The sequence below is a fragment of the Bufo gargarizans genome, chromosome 7 (genome assembly GCF_014858855.1).
Source record: "Bufo gargarizans isolate SCDJY-AF-19 chromosome 7, ASM1485885v1, whole genome shotgun sequence".
Lineage (NCBI taxonomy): Eukaryota > Metazoa > Chordata > Amphibia > Anura > Bufonidae > Bufo > Bufo gargarizans.
Genome location: NC_058086.1, coordinates 25,319,708 through 25,338,155, shown reverse-complemented (window position 1 = coordinate 25,338,155; position 18,448 = coordinate 25,319,708). Strand labels below are relative to the sequence as shown.

Here is an 18,448-nt window from a genome sequence, read left to right as displayed (position 1 = left end):
TGGCATTATCTTCCCTCCCAAATTTGACCCCAAGGATTTTAATATAGGTGGAGGCCTTTGCAAATTGTGGCAGATCAAAGTCTGGATCAGTACTTAAAGTCCAGAGAGCTTGACTCTTCTCAAGGTTGACTAGAGACCCCGAGGCCTCCGAGTAGCTTCTGATGGCTGCAGACAACATCTGCACCTCACGAGGCTCAGATATCACCACAGTCACATCATCCGCATAGGCAACTACTTTCAAAGGCAAGCAGTGGGGGACCGGCACCCCCTGAAAATCACACTCCTGCAGTGACCTCAGGAACGGGTCCAAGGCAAACACATACAGCAGTGGACTCAAAGGGCAACCCTGTCTCACCCCTGCCTCTACTTCAAAAGTGTCCCCTTGCCAACCATTGATTAGAGGAAAGCTCTTCGCCTCACAATATAAAGTTTTCAGCCAATCTACAAATTGTCCTGTAATACCGTACTTTGACAAAGTGGCCCATAGATACTCGTGATCCACTCTGTCAAAAGCTTTAGCCTGGTCCAGACCTACAACATATCTCCCACACCTCAGAGCTTTACATCTCTCAAACATCTCCCTTATCGAGATGACTGCTCCAGAGATGTTCCGCCCTTTTACTGTGCCAAACTGACAGCCTGACAACAGTGCCCGGGACAAACAGACTAACCTAGAGAAAAGGATTTTTGCCAGAATCTTCCTGTCAACATTCAAGAGGGCAATCGGCCTCCAGTTCTTGATGTCGCTAGGCTCCTTACCTTTAGACAGCAGAATTAGCGAGGACACCCTCATGGACGGAGGCATCAGGTGATTTTCTAGACAATTTTTGTACACGTCCACGAGGATTGGGGCCAAGTGGTCTACGAACTTCTTATAGAATTCTGCTGTTATACCATCTGGACCTGGTGCCTTCTTCAGATGTAACTGATCAATGGCCACTTTAACTTCCTCCACCGTTAATTCTGCTGTCAAAGGAGAAAAGTCCACATCATTAGTATCAGGACCTGGAGTTGCCTCCAAGAATTGAGTCATCTTCTCTTTATCCAAAACCTTCTTCTGAAATAAGCCAGCATAGTAAGATCTCACCACCCCCAGGATACCCTCCCGAGATTCCTGCAAAACACCCTGGGAGTCAGTGAGACCTGCCACCGATCTATTAGCCACACGTTCCCTGCAATTCTCGAAGGGATCAGGAGCCCCTAAGGTCCCATAATCCCGTTCCAGAACCAGGGAGGTGTACCTGCTGTACTGATACTGACTTATCTCAGATTTCAGTTGGTCGATCTTTTGTTTTTCATCCCCACCCGCCGAATACAGTGACTCCAATTCTTTCCGCAGCCTGAGATACTGGCTATACTTACTCTTCCCTCTTTTAATTGACAGTCCCTGTAAGAGGGATCTGATCTCCACCTTGACATCCTCCCACCAGTCGGCCACGTTGTTATAAAAGTCCACTCTCTGAAGCTGAACCTGGAAAAGAGAGTGGACACAATCCTGGACGTAGACATCATCCAGGAGGCTAGAGTTAAGCCTCCATAGCCCTCTACCAATATCAGAGCGTCTAGTGGCTCCCAAGCAAAAAAACAAAGCCAGGTGGTCAGAGTAGGGGACGACCTTCTCACTTATCCCGCTAACAGTCTCTGTGGGGTTCACAAACGCCATGTCAATTCTACTGCTTCTGTCAGCACAAGAATATGTGAAGTTTGGCTTCCTGCCACCCCATGTGAAGACATCACTTAGGCCAGCCTGCGATATTATATTACTTAAGACTCTGGAGTCTCTGACCACCGCCCTGCCCGAGGACCGGTCACCTGATGACAAAGTGACATTAAAGTCCCCCGCCATTACTACAGGTATAGAGGTGAAAAGATACTGCTTCACATCATTAAACAGCTGGATTCTCTCAGCCACTGTCTGTGGGCCGTAGATGTTAATAAAGCGGAGCCGTCTACCATGGATGGTCACTTCCAGCACCAGGCACCTTCCCATAGCTACCTCCGTTAACCTGTGCACAGTCACGTCATTTGTGTTAAACAATATGGCCACCCCGGCATAAGGCTCCACAGCCAGCGACCAGCAAGAAGGACCAGACCGCCATTCACTCTCAGCCTCACGTAGATGCCCCAAGGTGTTCAAACGTGTCTCCTGCAGAAAGATGACATCTGCATCCAGGTATCTGAGGTGATCGTATACCGCGTATCTGGTCCTTCTTACTTTGATGCTGTTCACATTGCTCGAAGCAACTTTTAGAAAAAACCCAGCCATCACAAGACAACATAGAAAGAGCAGATAAGTGACTCCCATCAACATAGGTCAGGATCAGAGGCTTCCTGCCTACCACCGGTCTCCATATCTGACTCTACAAGGGCTTCTACAGGAGGGGGCTTCTTCTTTGTTGGGGGGTCCCCTGTGTCTGCCTCACACTCATTATCTATTCTCTGTTGCTCTTCCTCATAATCCCCATCAGACTCTGATAACGCCTCATATCTGTTTGATAGGACCATGACGCCTGCACCGGTACTGACTTTTTTCCTGGTGTTTTGGCCCAGGTTATGTTCCTCCTCAGACTTACGGGAAGACTTATCTTTTTTCCTCCTTTTGTTCCTCTTGGCCTCTTCATATACAGACGGTGATACAGAGGCGGCTGCCTGAGACTGGTCCTGAGTGACCACCTCCATGGTGCCCTGTGTGTTCTCTGAAGGCTGAGGTTCGGGTGTTGTCTCACCTGACCCCTGTTGTACCTCGTGCCTCGTCAGTATGGTCCCTGACATCAAAGCCTCCTCCTCTATAGCGTCTGCGGCCTCCGCTAACTCCTCATCTGGAAGCTCCCTGCATACGTTATGCCAGGCATCTGGGCAATCCTTATGTGAGTGGCCAATCTGCCCGCAGAGATTGCACCTAACGTTCTTACATGTGGCACTCAGATGGCCGAGCTCACCACACAGGTTGCACTTGACCACTGTGCACACATTTGCCACATGACCGACTTTGCCACACTTGAAGCACTTTCTAGGTTGCCCAGGATAAAAACAGACGCCTTTCTCTCTACCGATAAAGAAGGAGTTAGGGAGATGTAAGGTGATGTTATTGTGCTGGCGCAGCTTCACCAGCACCTTCCACCCTCCAGTCCAGACACCATCATCGTCCCTGTTCTTAGTGAGATCGGACACGAGGTCACAGTGCCTCCGGAGCCACACCACAATGTCCTGGGGAGGAACAGATTCATTCCAGAAGATGACATTCACAATAACAGTGTCTGGCTTGGAAATGGGAATGAAAATGAACTTATTCCAGCCCTCGGTGTCTCTAACCCTGGCAAAGTTTGCCCAGAACCTATCCAGACTAGACATAAGCTTAAAGCTAACATCATAGCCCTGCCTGTCTGGTAGATTTATCACCGCCAGGATGTCCTCTGGAGCAAACCCCATCTGGTGGCACAGGAGTTCCCTCACCACAAACCTCCTATCGGGGAGGTCTTCTTTGGTGCCTCGGTGCTTAAACCTTACCACGTTCCTCCTCTTAAACGCCTGGCCCGTATAGCCTGCACTGGAGGTGAAGGATGGAGCGCCGCGGCTCCAGGCATTTCTGGGAGGATCCTGACGGGGCTCACTACCTTGAGTATTGGGCCGCGCGTCTGCACTAGAGAGGACAGTCTCATCCGACGTGGGTTGTGTTAAGGGGGGGAAATTACAGACATCATTCCGTACACCCTCCTGACCACCATCCACCTCTATATCCCACACAGACTGTACAGTGTCCCCAGCCCCCAACCCTTCAGGTACAATATCAATGTCCCCGGTCTGTGCCCCAGTAACAGAGCTCTCCTGCGTCACCGCATCACCTTGACCCATGGATACATGTCCACTGTCCTGCTGTTGGGCTGGCTCTGCTGGGACTTGTGGTGCCACATATCCAGAATGTTGCTCAGGGACAGCTGAAGGTTCTTGCTGCTGCTCTTGCCCACCTCCCTTCTGGAAAGAGAAACTTGCAGGCTTCAGTATTGGTTGTGTCACTCGCCGGGGCTCATCTGGGGACACGGACCCTGATTGTGCTCTAGAGGAGCGGGATCCAGAGTCACTGTTCTGTCTCTGCTGTGAGAAGCGTTCCTGGTTCCCGTAGGACTCGGCCAGGGGCCCCATCCTCTCCAGGACACAGTCCATCTCCTTCACCACCTGTGCCAGCTCTATGCCCAGTGAGTGCAGCTTGGTATCATACAAGGTGTTACTATCGGGGTGTGCAGTTTTCAGGTTATATATACAGTCTATCTGCATCTGTAGCAGTTGTTTGTGATGCTTTAACTCCCCCATTCTCCTTACCAGTGTCGGGATCTCCTCCGCCATCTGCAGCTCAGGTGCCCTCGTGGTCTCCTTCACCTGCTGCCCTGGTCGGGGTCCAGGCTGTTTGGATTCACCGGTCTCCTGCAGCTTTGCCTTCCCAGCTTTACTGCTAGTACTTGCGGTTGCATCTGCTGAGGCCTGTTCACACTTTGCAGTGTTTGTAGACATGGCATTCCTGGTTACCTGCAGAGGCATTGCTGCAGATCTGGTGCGGCCCTGACAGGCCATGCTGGAAGCCACAATTTGCTGTTTCAGGTTTTCTTGCAATGTTTGTTTCTCCAGTGATGTCCGTCTCTGTCTGTGTGCAGGAGAGGGGAGCTGCTCACCTGCTGCACGGCCTGTGCTCATCACCCCTGCACCTTGCTGGCTGGACTTGGGATCCGCTTGCATCTTCACTGCACTCACTTTCCTCTCTTCTTCTTCCTTCAGAACAACAATATTTCCTTCATTCTGCTGCTGACTGGAAACTTTGGGATTAGTATCCACTTTAGGAATGGTTTGGGAGTTTTCTCCCAGTGTAGGCCTGGAAGCCTGGGCCTTGCTGAGGGAAGTTCCCCGCCCGGGCTGGCCACACCCTGGGCTCTGGACAGACATCCACAGGCTCAGGAGAGCTACTCACACACGTCCTCACAGCTAGGAGCAGTATTATAGTAGTTATATTCTTGTACATAGGAGCAGTATTATAGTAGTTATATTCCTGTACATAGGAGTAGTATTATAGTAGTTATATTCCTGTACATAGGAGGCAGTATTATAGCAGGGATCTCAACTCTCCCGGAGGTTCAGGGAGTCTCCCGCTATTAGATAGCGGCTCCCTGACACCCTCATGTGAAACAATATCTCCCGGAAAGGTTTATCTCAGTCAGATAGCAGAGCAGAGAGATAAGAGAAGTGACAGGACAGAGTTTAGATTACAGGTTGAATTAACCCTTTAGGGTCAAATTGGCTTCTCAAGGAGATATATATGTTAAAGGCATCCCTTCTGTCTCATTCAGTAGCTATATAACTATTGAAAGAGATGTATTTTTTTTTTTTAATACATTTACACATTTAACCCTCCATTTTAATTATATTATTTACCCCAGTGTTAAATTCACACCCCCTGGATGCTTTAATCATATATATAAATATGATAATTTGGGGCAGGGTAATGATCCCGGTCCTCCACACCATAGAGAAAAGTGTGCAGATACTTCATATGTTTGGAAAATGTAATAAAAAGTTCGTGAAAAAACCCCAAAAAAAAACCTCCCTGAAATGAGAAGTGCACCTCCCTGAAATGAGTTTTTGCAGGTTGGGATGTCTGTTATAGTAGTTATATTCCTGTACATAGGAGCAGTATTATAGTAGTTATATTCTTGTATATAGAAGCAGTATTATAGTAGTTATATTCTTGTACATAGGGGCAGTATTATAGTAGTTATATTCTTATACATAGGAGCAGTATTATAGTAGTTATATTCTTGTATATAGAAGCAGTATTATAGTAGTTATATTCTTGTACATAGAAGCAGTATTATAGTAGTTATATTCTTGTATATAGGCGACAGTATTATAGTAGTTATATTCCTGTACATAGGAGGCAGTATTATAGTAGTTATATTCCTGTACATAGGAGCAGTATTATAGTAGTTATATTCTTGTACAATGGATATGCAACAAGGATGTCACACAGATGTCATCCGTTTTTTGTTTTTTTTGCAGATCCGTGTTTTGCGGACCGCAAAGTACATACGGTCGTGTGCATCAGATAGATAGATATGAGAGATAGATAGATATGAGTAGGATACAGTTGTATCATTATCCATAGGAGCAGTATTATAGTAGTTATATTCTTGTACATAGGAGCAGTATTATAGTAGTTATATTCTTGTACATAGGAGCAGTATTATAGTAGTTATATTCTTGTACATAGGAGGCAGTATTATAGTAGTTATATTCTTGGACATAGGAGCAGTATTATAGTAGTTATATTCTTGTACATAGGAGGCAGTATTATAGCAGTTATATTCTTGTACATAGGAGGCAGTATTATAGTAGTTATATTCTTGTACATAGGAGGCAGTATTGTAGTAGTTGTATTCTTGTACATAGGAGCAGTATTATAGTAGTTATAGTCTTGTACATAGGAGGCAGTATTATAGTAGTTATATTCTTATACATAGGAGCAGTATTATAGTAGTTATATTCTTGTACATAGAAGCAGTATTATAGTAGTTGTATTCTTGTACATAGAAGCAGTATTATAGTAGTTGTATTCTTGTACATAGGAGCAGTATTATAGTAGTTATATTCTTGTACATAGGAGGCAGTATTATAGTAGTTATATTCTTGTACATAGGAGGCAGTATTATAGTAGTTATATTCCTGTACATAGGAGGCAGTATTATAGTAGTTATATTCCTGTACATAGGAGGCAGTATTATAGTAGTTATATTCTTGTACATAGGAGCAGTATTATAGTAGTTATATTCTTGTACATAGGAGGCAGTATTATAGTAGTTATATTCTTGGACATAGGAGCAGTATTATAGTAGTTATATTCTTGTACATAGGAGGCAGTATTATAGCAGTTATATTCTTGTACATAGGAGGCAGTATTATAGTAGTTATATTCTTGTACATAGGAGGCAGTATTGTAGTAGTTGTATTCTTGTACATAGGAGCAGTATTATAGTAGTTATAGTCTTGTACATAGGAGGCAGTATTATAGTAGTTATATTCTTATACATAGGAGCAGTATTATAGTAGTTATATTCTTGTACATAGAAGCAGTATTATAGTAGTTGTATTCTTGTACATAGAAGCAGTATTATAGTAGTTGTATTCTTGTACATAGGAGCAGTATTATAGTAGTTATATTCTTGTACATAGGAGGCAGTATTATAGTAGTTATATTCTTGTACATAGGAGGCAGTATTATAGTAGTTATATTCCTGTACATAGGAGGCAGTATTATAGTAGTTATATTCCTGTACATAGGAGGCAGTATTATAGTAGTTATATTCTTGTATATAGGCGACAGTATTATAGTAGTTATATTCCTGTACATAGGAGGCAGTATTATAGTAGTTATATTCCTGTACATAGGAGGCAGTATTATACTAGTTATATTCTTGTATATAGGCGACAGTATTATAGTAGTTATATTCCTGTACAGAGGAGCAGTATTATAGTAGTTATATTATTGTACATAGGAGCAGTATTATAGTAGTTATATTCTTGTACAATGGATATGCAACAAGGATGTCACACAGATGTCATCCGTTTTTTGTTTTTTTTGCAGATCCGTGTTTTGCGGACCGCAAAGTACATACGGTCGTGTGCATCAGATAGATAGATATGAGAGATAGATAGATATGAGTAGGATACAGTTGTATCATTATCCATAGGAGCAGTATTATAGTAGTTATATTCTTGTACATAGGAGCAGTATTATAGTAGTTATATTCTTGTACATAGCAGGCAGTATTATAGTAGTTATATTCTTGTACATAGGAGCAGTATTATAGTAGTTATATTCTTGTACATAGGAGGCAGTATTATAGTAGTTATATTCTTGGACATAGGAGCAGTATTATAGTAGTTATATTCTTGTACATAGGAGGCAGTATTATAGCAGTTATATTCTTGTACATAGGAGGCAGTATTATAGTAGTTATATTCTTGTACATAGGAGGCAGTATTGTAGTAGTTGTATTCTTGTACATAGGAGCAGTATTATAGTAGTTATAGTCTTGTACATAGGAGGCAGTATTATAGTAGTTATATTCTTATACATAGGAGCAGTATTATAGTAGTTATATTCTTGTACATAGAAGCAGTATTATAGTAGTTGTATTCTTGTACATATAAGCAGTATTATAGTAGTTGTATTCTTGTACATAGGAGCAGTATTATAGTAGTTATATTCTTGTACATAGGAGGCAGTATTATAGTAGTTATATCCTTGTACATAAGGGCAGTATTATAGCAGTTAGATTCATGTACATAGGAGCAGTATTATAGTAGTTATATTCCTGTACATAGGAGGCAGTATTATAGTAGTTATATTCCTGTACATAGGAGGCAGTATTATAGTAGTTATATTCCTGTACATAGGAGGCAGTATTATAGTAGTTATATTCTTGTATATAGGCGACAGTATTATAGTAGTTATATTCCTGTACAGAGGAGCAGTATTATAGTAGTTATATTATTGTACATAGGAGCAGTATTATAGTAGTTGTATTATTGTACACAGGAGCAGTATTATAGTAGTTATATTCTTGTACATAGGAGCAGTATTATAGTAGTTATATTCTTGTACATAGGAGCAGTATTATAGTAGTTATATTCTTGTACATAGGAGCAGTATTATAGTAGTTATATTCTTGTACATAGGAGGCAGTATTATAGTAGTTATATTCTTGTACATAGGAGGCAGTATTATAGTAGTTGTATTCTTGTACATAGGAGCAGTATTATAGTAGTTATAGTCTTGTACATAGGAGGCAGTATTATAGTAGTTATATTCTTGTACATAGGAGCAGTATTATAGTAGTTATATTCTTGTACATAGAAGCAGTATTATAGTAGTTGTATTCTTGTACATAAGAGCAGTATTATAGTAGTTATATTCTTGTACATAGGAGCAGTATTATAGTAGTTATATTCTTGTACATAGGAGGCAGTATTATAGTAGTTATATCCTTGTACATAAGGGCAGTATTATAGCAGTTAGATTCATGTACATAGGAGCAGTATTATAGTAGTTATATTCCTGTACTTAGGAGGCAGTATTATAGTAGTTATATTCCTGTACATAGGAGGCAGTATTATAGTAGTTATATTCCTGTACATAGGAGGCAGTATTATAGTAGTTATATTCTTGTATATAGGAGACAGTATTATAGTAGTTATATTCCTGTACAGAGGAGCAGTATTATAGTAGTTATATTATTGTACATAGGAGCAGTATTATAGTAGTTGTATTATTGTACACAGGAGCAGTATTATAGTAGTAATATTCTTGTACATAGGAGCAGTATTATAGTAGTTATATTCTTGTACAATGGATATGCAACAAGGATGTCACACAGATGTCATCCGTTTTTTGTTTTTTTTGCAGATCCGTGTTTTGCGGACCGCAAAGTACATACGGTCGTGTGCATGAGCCTAACAATAATACTTTCTTCTACGAGTGTGGATGGATGTAAACATCTAGCATCAGATAAATAGATAGATAGATATGAGAGAGAGATAGACATGCAGACGTCGGGCAGATGGACGCCCTTCAGTGCTGATATAGGTGGCACCAGTTGCAGACTTGTATGACGTCATAGCCGACTGAGATCTGTTACATGAGTAGCTGCGTTTCGGCAGATCTCGGTCTCGGGGCCACATCTCATTCTCCGGTTTCTCTGCTCGTTTCTTTCAATTCCTCCTTTTCCACATTAGGCTGAAGGACAATCTAAACCCGGGTCCCTCAGAGAATTCGGGGCCAAGCAGTGAAGCGCCATCCAATTACACAGTACAGGTTCGAGTTAAAACTAAACTGTCTCCTGGGTGGAGGTGTTAAACCGCTAACAGCAGAGGCCCACAGATTGTCCACAGGGAGAGCGCTGAGAAATGGCTGAGACTGAGCGTCCTCCATATTTACTGGAGAGCAGAGTTACATCAGTGCAGGCGGATTTAAAGGGGCTACACTGCCTTCTTACCAAATTTGGACTACCAGTTAAATCAGGTAAAGGGGTTTTCCGGACCAGCATATTGGATAGGTCTGTGGGCGTCCAACTCTTGGCACTCCACCGATCCGCTGTTTGAATGGTCGCTGCAGCTTCTCATGGCCCCTCCCTCCGTAAACGTCCTAAATCGGTAAGGGTCATGTGACACATCCGAGCAACCTATGGAAACGCTTAGCAGAAATGCGCTAATGTGTAGGTGTCTGTATTGGTGGCATGGTCCCTTTAAGAACATCACTGAGCGCCTTCCAGGAGCCGTCACCTTTTTCTGGATGAGATGGAAATGTTCCCACTGTTATTGTGTTTTACATATTTTAATATAAAAATAAAAAAAACTAGATTGATCTATGGATGGGCTCAGTTGTGATCGCCCGCGGGCTCCAGCGATTAATCAGCGCTGTGACGGGGGTCGACGTTATGTACAAGGTCACCGCCGCCATTATAAGCGCCTCCGAAGGAAGATAAGATCCTTACATAGTTCTTCTATATCGACCGCCCGAGTCCCAGAGGGCGACATTCATGAAAACATTGTTCTAAATATATATCACATTATGCCGGAAACGCTCAGAGCGCGCCGCCTGTAAATACGTCCTGGAGTCATTCAGAGCTGAGGAGCAGGAAATTTACATAGGACTGCTTATCTGAATAGAAATGTGTTCACAAGGGTTGAAAACAAAACATATCTGGAAATATCCATAATCTTTCCCATTTGTGGCCCCCATGTGCAGATACTGTATGAGTGGCCCCTATGTGCAGCGCCCATGTGCAGCTGCCTTAGATGTGGCCCCCATGTGCAGGGCCCATGTGCAGCAACCTTATGTGTGGCCCTCTTGTGTAACCACCATAAGTGTGGCCTGCATGTACTGGACCATATGTGTGGGCTCCATGCGCAGTGTCCATGAACAGCCACCTTATGTGTGGCTCCCAAGTGCAGCTAACCATATGTGTGGCCCCAACTTGCAACCACCATATGTGTGGCCCCCATGTGCTGGATTATTAGACTTTTGCTAACATACTTAGAATTCTCCATGATTGAAGCAGGTGAGTCCTGCCCCCAGCGATCAGTTGCAATCTGCTCGGTAGCCTGGCAGCAGGTGATCATTTTCCCTACAGTGCCCCCACAGGGGAAATGAAGTATTACGTGGGCCACCTTGAAATCAATAGGCTTATCAGGCTGCCCATGAGATGCTGGTGACAACTCTTGCCACCGAGTACAGAGTCCATAGGTGCTGATAGTTGTTGTCCATATTAGAGACATCTTATTGGAAAATGAGGGAGATCGTAAATTAAAGTCAGTGTCACAAATCTCTCCTTTTTTTGGTAGGGGGTAGGCAAGGAAAACTTCCGGTAACAGCCTTTGAAGCCTTGGACCTAGAGGTAAAGAGCTGGACTCGTTATCCCAGCATCCCAAGCAGGCGTGCCTTTGCCAGCTGCACCATGACAGAGACGTCTTTCTTCAGTCTTGGTGGTTTACAGCAACCCGGACCCCACAACTTCTACTCCCGGCCACACTTTGTAAACACCGTGGAGATGTTTGACTCTGAGCAAGGTGAGTGCAATAACCAATACCGCAATCTGGCATGTGCGGCAAAGATATTCTAGGTTGTACACTTCAGGACATGTTTTCAGTTTCTACGTAGGATACAGTTGTATCATTATCCAGAGGAGCAGTATTATAGTAGTTATATTATTGTACATAGGAGCAGTATTATAGTAGTTATATTCTTGTACATAGGAGGCAGTATTATAGTAGTTATATTCATGTACATTGAAGCAGTATTATAGTAGTTATATTCCTGTACATAGGAGGCAGTATTATAGTAGTTATATTCTTGTACATAGGAGGCAGTATTATAGTAGTATTATCCTTGTACATAGGAGCAGTATTATAGTAGTATTATCCTTGTACATAGGAGCAGTATTATAGTAGTTATATTCTTGTACATAGGAGGCAGTATTATAGTAGTTATATTCATGTACATTGAAGCAGTATTATAGTAGTTATATTCCTGTACATAGAAGCAGTATTATAGTAGTTATATTCTTGTACATATGAGCAGTATTATAGTAGTATTATCCTTGTACATAGGAGCAGTATTATAGTAGTTATATTCTTGTACATAGGAGGCAGTATTATAGCATTTATATTCATGTACATAGGAGCAGTATTATAGCAGTTATATTCTTGTACATAGGAGGCAGTATTATAGTAGTTATATTCTTGTACATAGGAGGCAGTATTATAGTAGTTATATTCTTGTACATAGGAGGCAGTATTATAGTAGTTATATTCTTGTACATAGGAGCAGTATTATAGTAGTTATATTCTTGTACATAGGAGCAGTATTATAGTAGTTATATTCTTGTACATAGGAGGCAGTATTATAGTAGTTATATTCTTGTACATAGGAGGCAGTATTATAGTAGTTATGTTCTTGTACATAGGAGCAGTATTATAGCAGTCATATTCTTGTACATAGGAGGCAGTATTATAGTAGTTATATTCTTGTACATAGGAGCAGTATTATAGTAGTTATATTCTTGTACATAGGAGGCAGTATTATAGTAGTTATATTCTTGTACATAGGAGGCAGTATTATAGTAGTTATATTCTTGTACATAGGAGCAGTATTATAGCAGTCATATTCTTGTACATAGGAGGCAGTATTATAGTAGTTATATTCTTGTACATAGAAGCAGTATTATAGCAGTTATATTCATGTACAAAGGAGCAGTATTATAGTAGTTATATTCTTGTACATAGGAGGCAGTATTATAATAGTTATATTCTTGTACATAGGAGCAGTATTATAGTAGTTATATTCTTGTACATAGGAGGCAGTATTATAATAGTTATATTCTTGTACATAGGAGGCAGTATTATAGTAGTTATATTCTTGTACATAGGAGCAGTATTATAGTAGTTATATTCCTGTACATAGGAGGCAGTATTATAGTATATTCTTGTATATAGAAGGCAGTATTATAGTAGTTATATTCTTGTACATAGAAGTTGAAGATGACACATTATCCCTTTGTATTTTAAGCAAAAACTATTTTTTTTTTCATCTTTTACATTTCCAAAATAACAAAAAGGGAAAGGGGCCCGAAGCAAAACTTTGAGCCCCTTGCATGGTTAGTACCTAGTAGCACCCCCTTTGGCTAGTATCACAGCTTGTAAACGCCTTTTGTAGCCAGCCAAGAGTCCTTCAATTCTTCTTTGAGGGATTTTCATTGTCCATTCTTCCTTGCAGAAGTCTTCCAGTTCTGTGAGATTCCTGGACCATCTTGCATGCGCTGCTCTTTTGAGGTCTGTCCAAAGATTTTCAATGATGTTCAGATCAGGGGACTGTGAGGGCCTTGGTAAAACCTTCAGCTTGCGCCTTTTGAGGTCGTCTATTGTGGATTCTGAGATGTGTTTAGGATCATCAGTTATTATTAGGTTTGCTTCAAGAATTTGCTGGAATATCATTGAATCCATTCTTCCATCTGCCCGTGAAATGTTCCCCTTGCCATTGGCTGCAACACAACTCAAGGCATGATTGATCCACCCCCATGCTTAATTACTACTGAGCAAATGGAAACCTGAAAACGCTTTGCTATCTTCTTGTAGCCTTCTCCTGCTTTGTGGACCTCGTGTTAGGCAGCTGTATAGAAGAACATATGGCTACTGTTTTTTGACACAAGGTTAGAGGATGGTTTGAAATTTTTATCACCTTGTGAACAAGCCTTAACCCTAACAGGCTATTTAAGGTCTGAGACCTCGGTCAAAGTTATCTGAGCGCTCATCTTTAACTTTATGACTTTTGGAGATCATTTCAGCTTCAACTTGCTTCATTTGGACAAGGGGTGCCCGTACTTTTGCATGCTACTGTACATAGAAAGTGATTTTTTTAAATCCTTTTTTGTGTCACGAAGCCACACATAACCCAACAGATAACAATAGTTTTTTTTTTAGATCAGAAAGTGGTGATATATCTCATGGTGATGTGGGAGGGAAAGCAAGAAAAATCTCAATTATCTTATAAAATAACTATTTTGCCTCAATCCATAGCGTTCATGAATAAGTAATGGTGTCGGGGAAATGATGCTCCACAGAGCATTGAAACTATTTGTGGCCTGAAGTGGCCAATCTACCGTATATCTTCACAGGACGGCTGAAACGCGTGGTGCTCACAGTTAACTATGACATGTCTTTTACGATTGTATTGTGGCGATGTTCCATGTGTAAATGGATCCATTAGATTCAACCAATGTCTGATCTACAAACCTTCATCCAATCATCCCGATGTCTATGATTACAGTATATGATCAGTGACCAGGAGGAAGACCCCATAGGCGGTATAATGGGGTGTTATTTTAGAGTGGGACATTTTCCCCCGTTAAGTCTTCTTGTTATCTTTAGCACTTATGGAGCTGTCATGTAGTCACAGTCTGATAGCTACCCCTCTTCTCTCTACGACGACTCATGGTTAGCTTTACACCAAAGCCTGTTTTATGGCCTATCAGAGATTGGTTCCAACTACAATTGACCACCTTGAAAAGTCACTTTGTCCTCCTTTTCCTTAACTTTCACCCTTTTAAAAAACATGGCTGCTTTCTTCCAAAAACAGCACCCCAACTGTCCACAGGTTGTGTGTGGTATTGCAGCTCAGCTAAATTTACTTCATTGGAGCACATCTACAATACCAGTAACAGCCTGGACAGGCGTGAAGCTGTTTTTGAAAAAGAAAAAGCAACCCTCTTTCGAAACGTGGCTGATGGTCATCAGTCGATCGCCCCAAGTCCCACCCCAGGAAAAGAGCAGGCAGTGGCCTCTACAGGAGAAATGGGATAGTCATCCTGATAAAGGACCATTCTTGTAATATATGGACAGTTCAAACAGGAGCTGCTTGTACAACATGAGTCTCTGTTCTGGTTCACAGTTTGGTTGTGACCCTCCTCCCCATGATGTCCATCCTCTAATAGGGCATAGGACAATTTTGGGTGCCACAACAAATAGGTGATCACCCATCAAACGAGTGTGTCACTCATTTGTCAGGTGATCTACGGCACATTTACACTGTCTAGTTATCAGGAATGAGCATTGGTAGGAACCTTCTTACCCTATAGTTGGCCTAATCCTTGGCTGTGTAGGGCCCTTAAAGGGTAACGGTCATGTTTAAAAAAATAAAAAAAAATTGCATATGTTACTGCTGCAGTATCATTATGCATAAAGCAATCTTTAATTTCTTCACATACCACTGTTTTCCTTGAGTTTTTCTCTTAGTTACGTCTGTTTAAACATTTACAATATGAGGACCTTCTCAAGATGGCTCCTCTGCCAGTTCTCTGAGGCCAAAACTGCTTTCCCTCACTTCCCATACACACTTGCTGTAGCCAGCAGCTCCCTGCCAGCCAATCAGATTGGATTACTGAGAGACACGCCTCCTCACTCTGAAGCCTAATGCAGGCATGCAGTGTGAAGGACCGCCCCTCTGTCTTCCTGTCTTCTTAGCTGGAGACAGACAAGCCATAGCAACTGTCTTTTAAGGGAACAGTGGAATGGGTCAGAGGACATTAATGAAAGCTGTTATTATAAGGTAATTACAGATTTTGGCAATCATTGACAGACTAACTCAGGTATACATGCCTAGCTCTAATAAACTAGCAAATAAAATAAAAATGACAGTTACCCTTTAAAGGAGATACATCTTCTGTCATTTTCATTTATTAGTCCCATCCAAAAACAGGTAACAATGGCAAGGAGCCAGCAAACAAAAAGACTGTCTACCAAGACTGGTCTGGTATCCTCGGCGAGCCGTATCTGCTGGACTTTAGTCCCCTATTTTTTTTCTTGTTCCTGTTCCTGCCGTTTATTATTTTGCTGTGTTCCAGGTAGATAAATGTCCAGGCAGCTCTGTAATCACCATGTAATTTTCTGTTAGTGCCATGAACGGTTGATGCTGTCAGGAGCGGTAATATAAGCGGAAAGAGAAGCTCAACTGCCTCTACATCTCAGGGAACCTCATCAACGCCCTAGGACAGCGGCTGTCCGTCACCGCATATTAATAGTAACAGACTTTTCACATCGCTGTTCAATCAGTTCCGACATAATAAATTATCAGAGCAGAACAGCAATAAATCACACGCTGGTGTAGAACAAGTATATTTCGCCTGCTGTCTCCGTCTCGAATTTACTAAGCATTGTGCCATTATACTGGGTAACTCTACGACCAAAGTCTTCAAGAAGGTGGCCTGAACCCTACAGAGATCCCAGACTGGCCCATCATTACTACTGATCTTGGGTCATAAAGTTGAACTTCTCAGTTGCCAACTTTATAAAAACGATTTCACGGGGCCATTGTCAGATTGGGGTACTGTGGACCCACTAGGGGAAATTGAATGGTCAATGAAGGGTGGTCCTATTTTGGACCATTGCAAGCCCATTACTCATAGTTGCCAACATAATGTGGGACATTTAAACTCCTCTCTTGGACTACCCCTGAAACGTCTACTGACTGTCTTCTTTTGGGCTAAATTTACACACACACTGCCTCTGCCTGCACATGTAGTGGCCAGGTTTGGGGTGACCTCAATGTTGCACTGGGTGCCCCCGACACCGTAAAGGTGTCAACATGTGTTGCTGCTCTCCGGAAGGGGTGGTAAGGTATAGTGCACCCCAATGGGAAATAAGTCTGGAGAGTCAGGGTCCGCAGTAAATCTGTGTGCTTCCTTATTGTAGGAACTCAAGTGCAAAACAATACAGGCAGTGCACTCATCTGGCTTCTCCAGTCTCATCCCAGGCAAAAGGTTCTGTGCTGAGGAAAGGACTTAGCTAGCTGTTCCTCTTTCTCTCAGAAGTCTAATGCTCTGGCCAAAGGGCTGCTGACCCAGGGTCTGCAGCTAAGTTCTCCGACTGGAGCTCTGGACAACGGCTGGTAACCCAAGGTCTATGGCTTAGCATTCCCATCTTAACATCTTCTTCCGGTCCCTCATGCAGTCTGGAAGAGTCTCTTCTACTAATCACTTGTCCCTATCTGTGGACAACTAGAGGCTCTGACTGCTCTCCTTATATACGGTTTCTAGCTGAACTAGAACCTTCTAGTGGGAAGGGTGGCATGGAAAAGCACAGCCTAAACAAAAAAATGTTCCAATTTTAGTCTGTCATAGACTTGTATGCAGCTTCAATGCAAGTGTATGTGAATGAATAAGCAGTTTTTTTTCTGATATAAACAAGTCTTTAGACATAAACAACAGCTACCAGACAGTCAGAAGGTCGGTGTGTCTGTTTTTGTTCTCTCCAAAACTTTTCATAGGTCGAAAGTCTCTCAGTATTAGCTGGCCGTGCAATAACCCGTTGCGCAGTGCAGCGATATTGTAATAACTGTGCAAATGAACGGGATATATTACAATAAACATATAAATATAGTGCAACAATATGAAACAGTATAAGTGCACACAACAGCATAAATCACAGTGCAAGTTAACCCTTCAAAGTGCAATAAAGTAGTGAGATGATGGCTTTGCATAGTAGCAATAGGGAGAAATGTCCACAAATATCCATAGTCCAAAGCACCCTTGCTCCAGGGCACTACACACATTTACATTTGGACCCACTCTGTTCCGTGGGACTGTTCACAAGTATGCATTACTGTGCGAGAAAATGGGCCCAACAGAGGATACTCTGATACCTTGGTGGACAAGTCTGACTCTGCTTGGGGGCCCAGTCAGAACCCCATGAAATCATTTTACATATTTGTTCCCAGAGGCGTAACTTAGTTATTAGGCCCAATGCAAAATGTGTAAGCCCCTCATTGACATAAGTGCATCGGTTGCTTTCACATCACTTGGGAGCAGAAATTATTGTGGAGCCATAAGGATCATTGACCCTCCAGAGGTCACATGAAGAGTATTTTAGATATTACACGTTTCCTTCACAACATCCTTTAAATAGAATCTTCAACATCCTTTAAATAGAATCTTCCCTTTGAAGATGGATTTATCAGGATCGTTTAGCTTGGTCTGACAAGGTCGATCAGATCTCAGATGACTCAATTACTCAGTTCTCCATCTCTGTTCAAGGAAATCAGGAACATAATTCCTGTCATCCATGTGGCGGTGGCGGCGGCATATGAAGAGGCTTTATAAAGACATCAATCTTACTTGAACTGTTTCTGCTCCCATGTGCTTCATCGTGCCCTCGGAGATCCATCTATTCCACACCTGACATCTGCTTATTTAATGTCTTCACTTTATTAACATGTAAATTAGAAGATAAGCAATAGGTAATGGAGGAGACAGAGATAGAAAGTGTGAGTCTCGGAGGGGGGGAAGCAGAAAAAGTGCTCTATCTATCTATCTATCTATCTATCTATCTATCTATCTCATATCTATATCTATCCATT

General features: G+C 42.1%; 1 protein-coding gene across 3 annotated transcripts in view; it reads left to right on the top strand.

The window, feature by feature from the left end:
* KLHDC8B (kelch domain containing 8B) overlaps positions 1-18,448 on the top strand; it is a 97,735-nt gene that overhangs the window by 41,468 nt on the left and 37,819 nt on the right. For all 3 annotated transcript variants that reach the window (XM_044301466.1, XM_044301463.1, XM_044301464.1), the window contains exon 4: positions 11,386-11,610. In XM_044301466.1, coding sequence (XP_044157401.1) covers positions 11,386-11,610 — 225 coding nt within the window. The remainder of the gene's footprint in view (positions 1-11,385; positions 11,611-18,448) is intronic.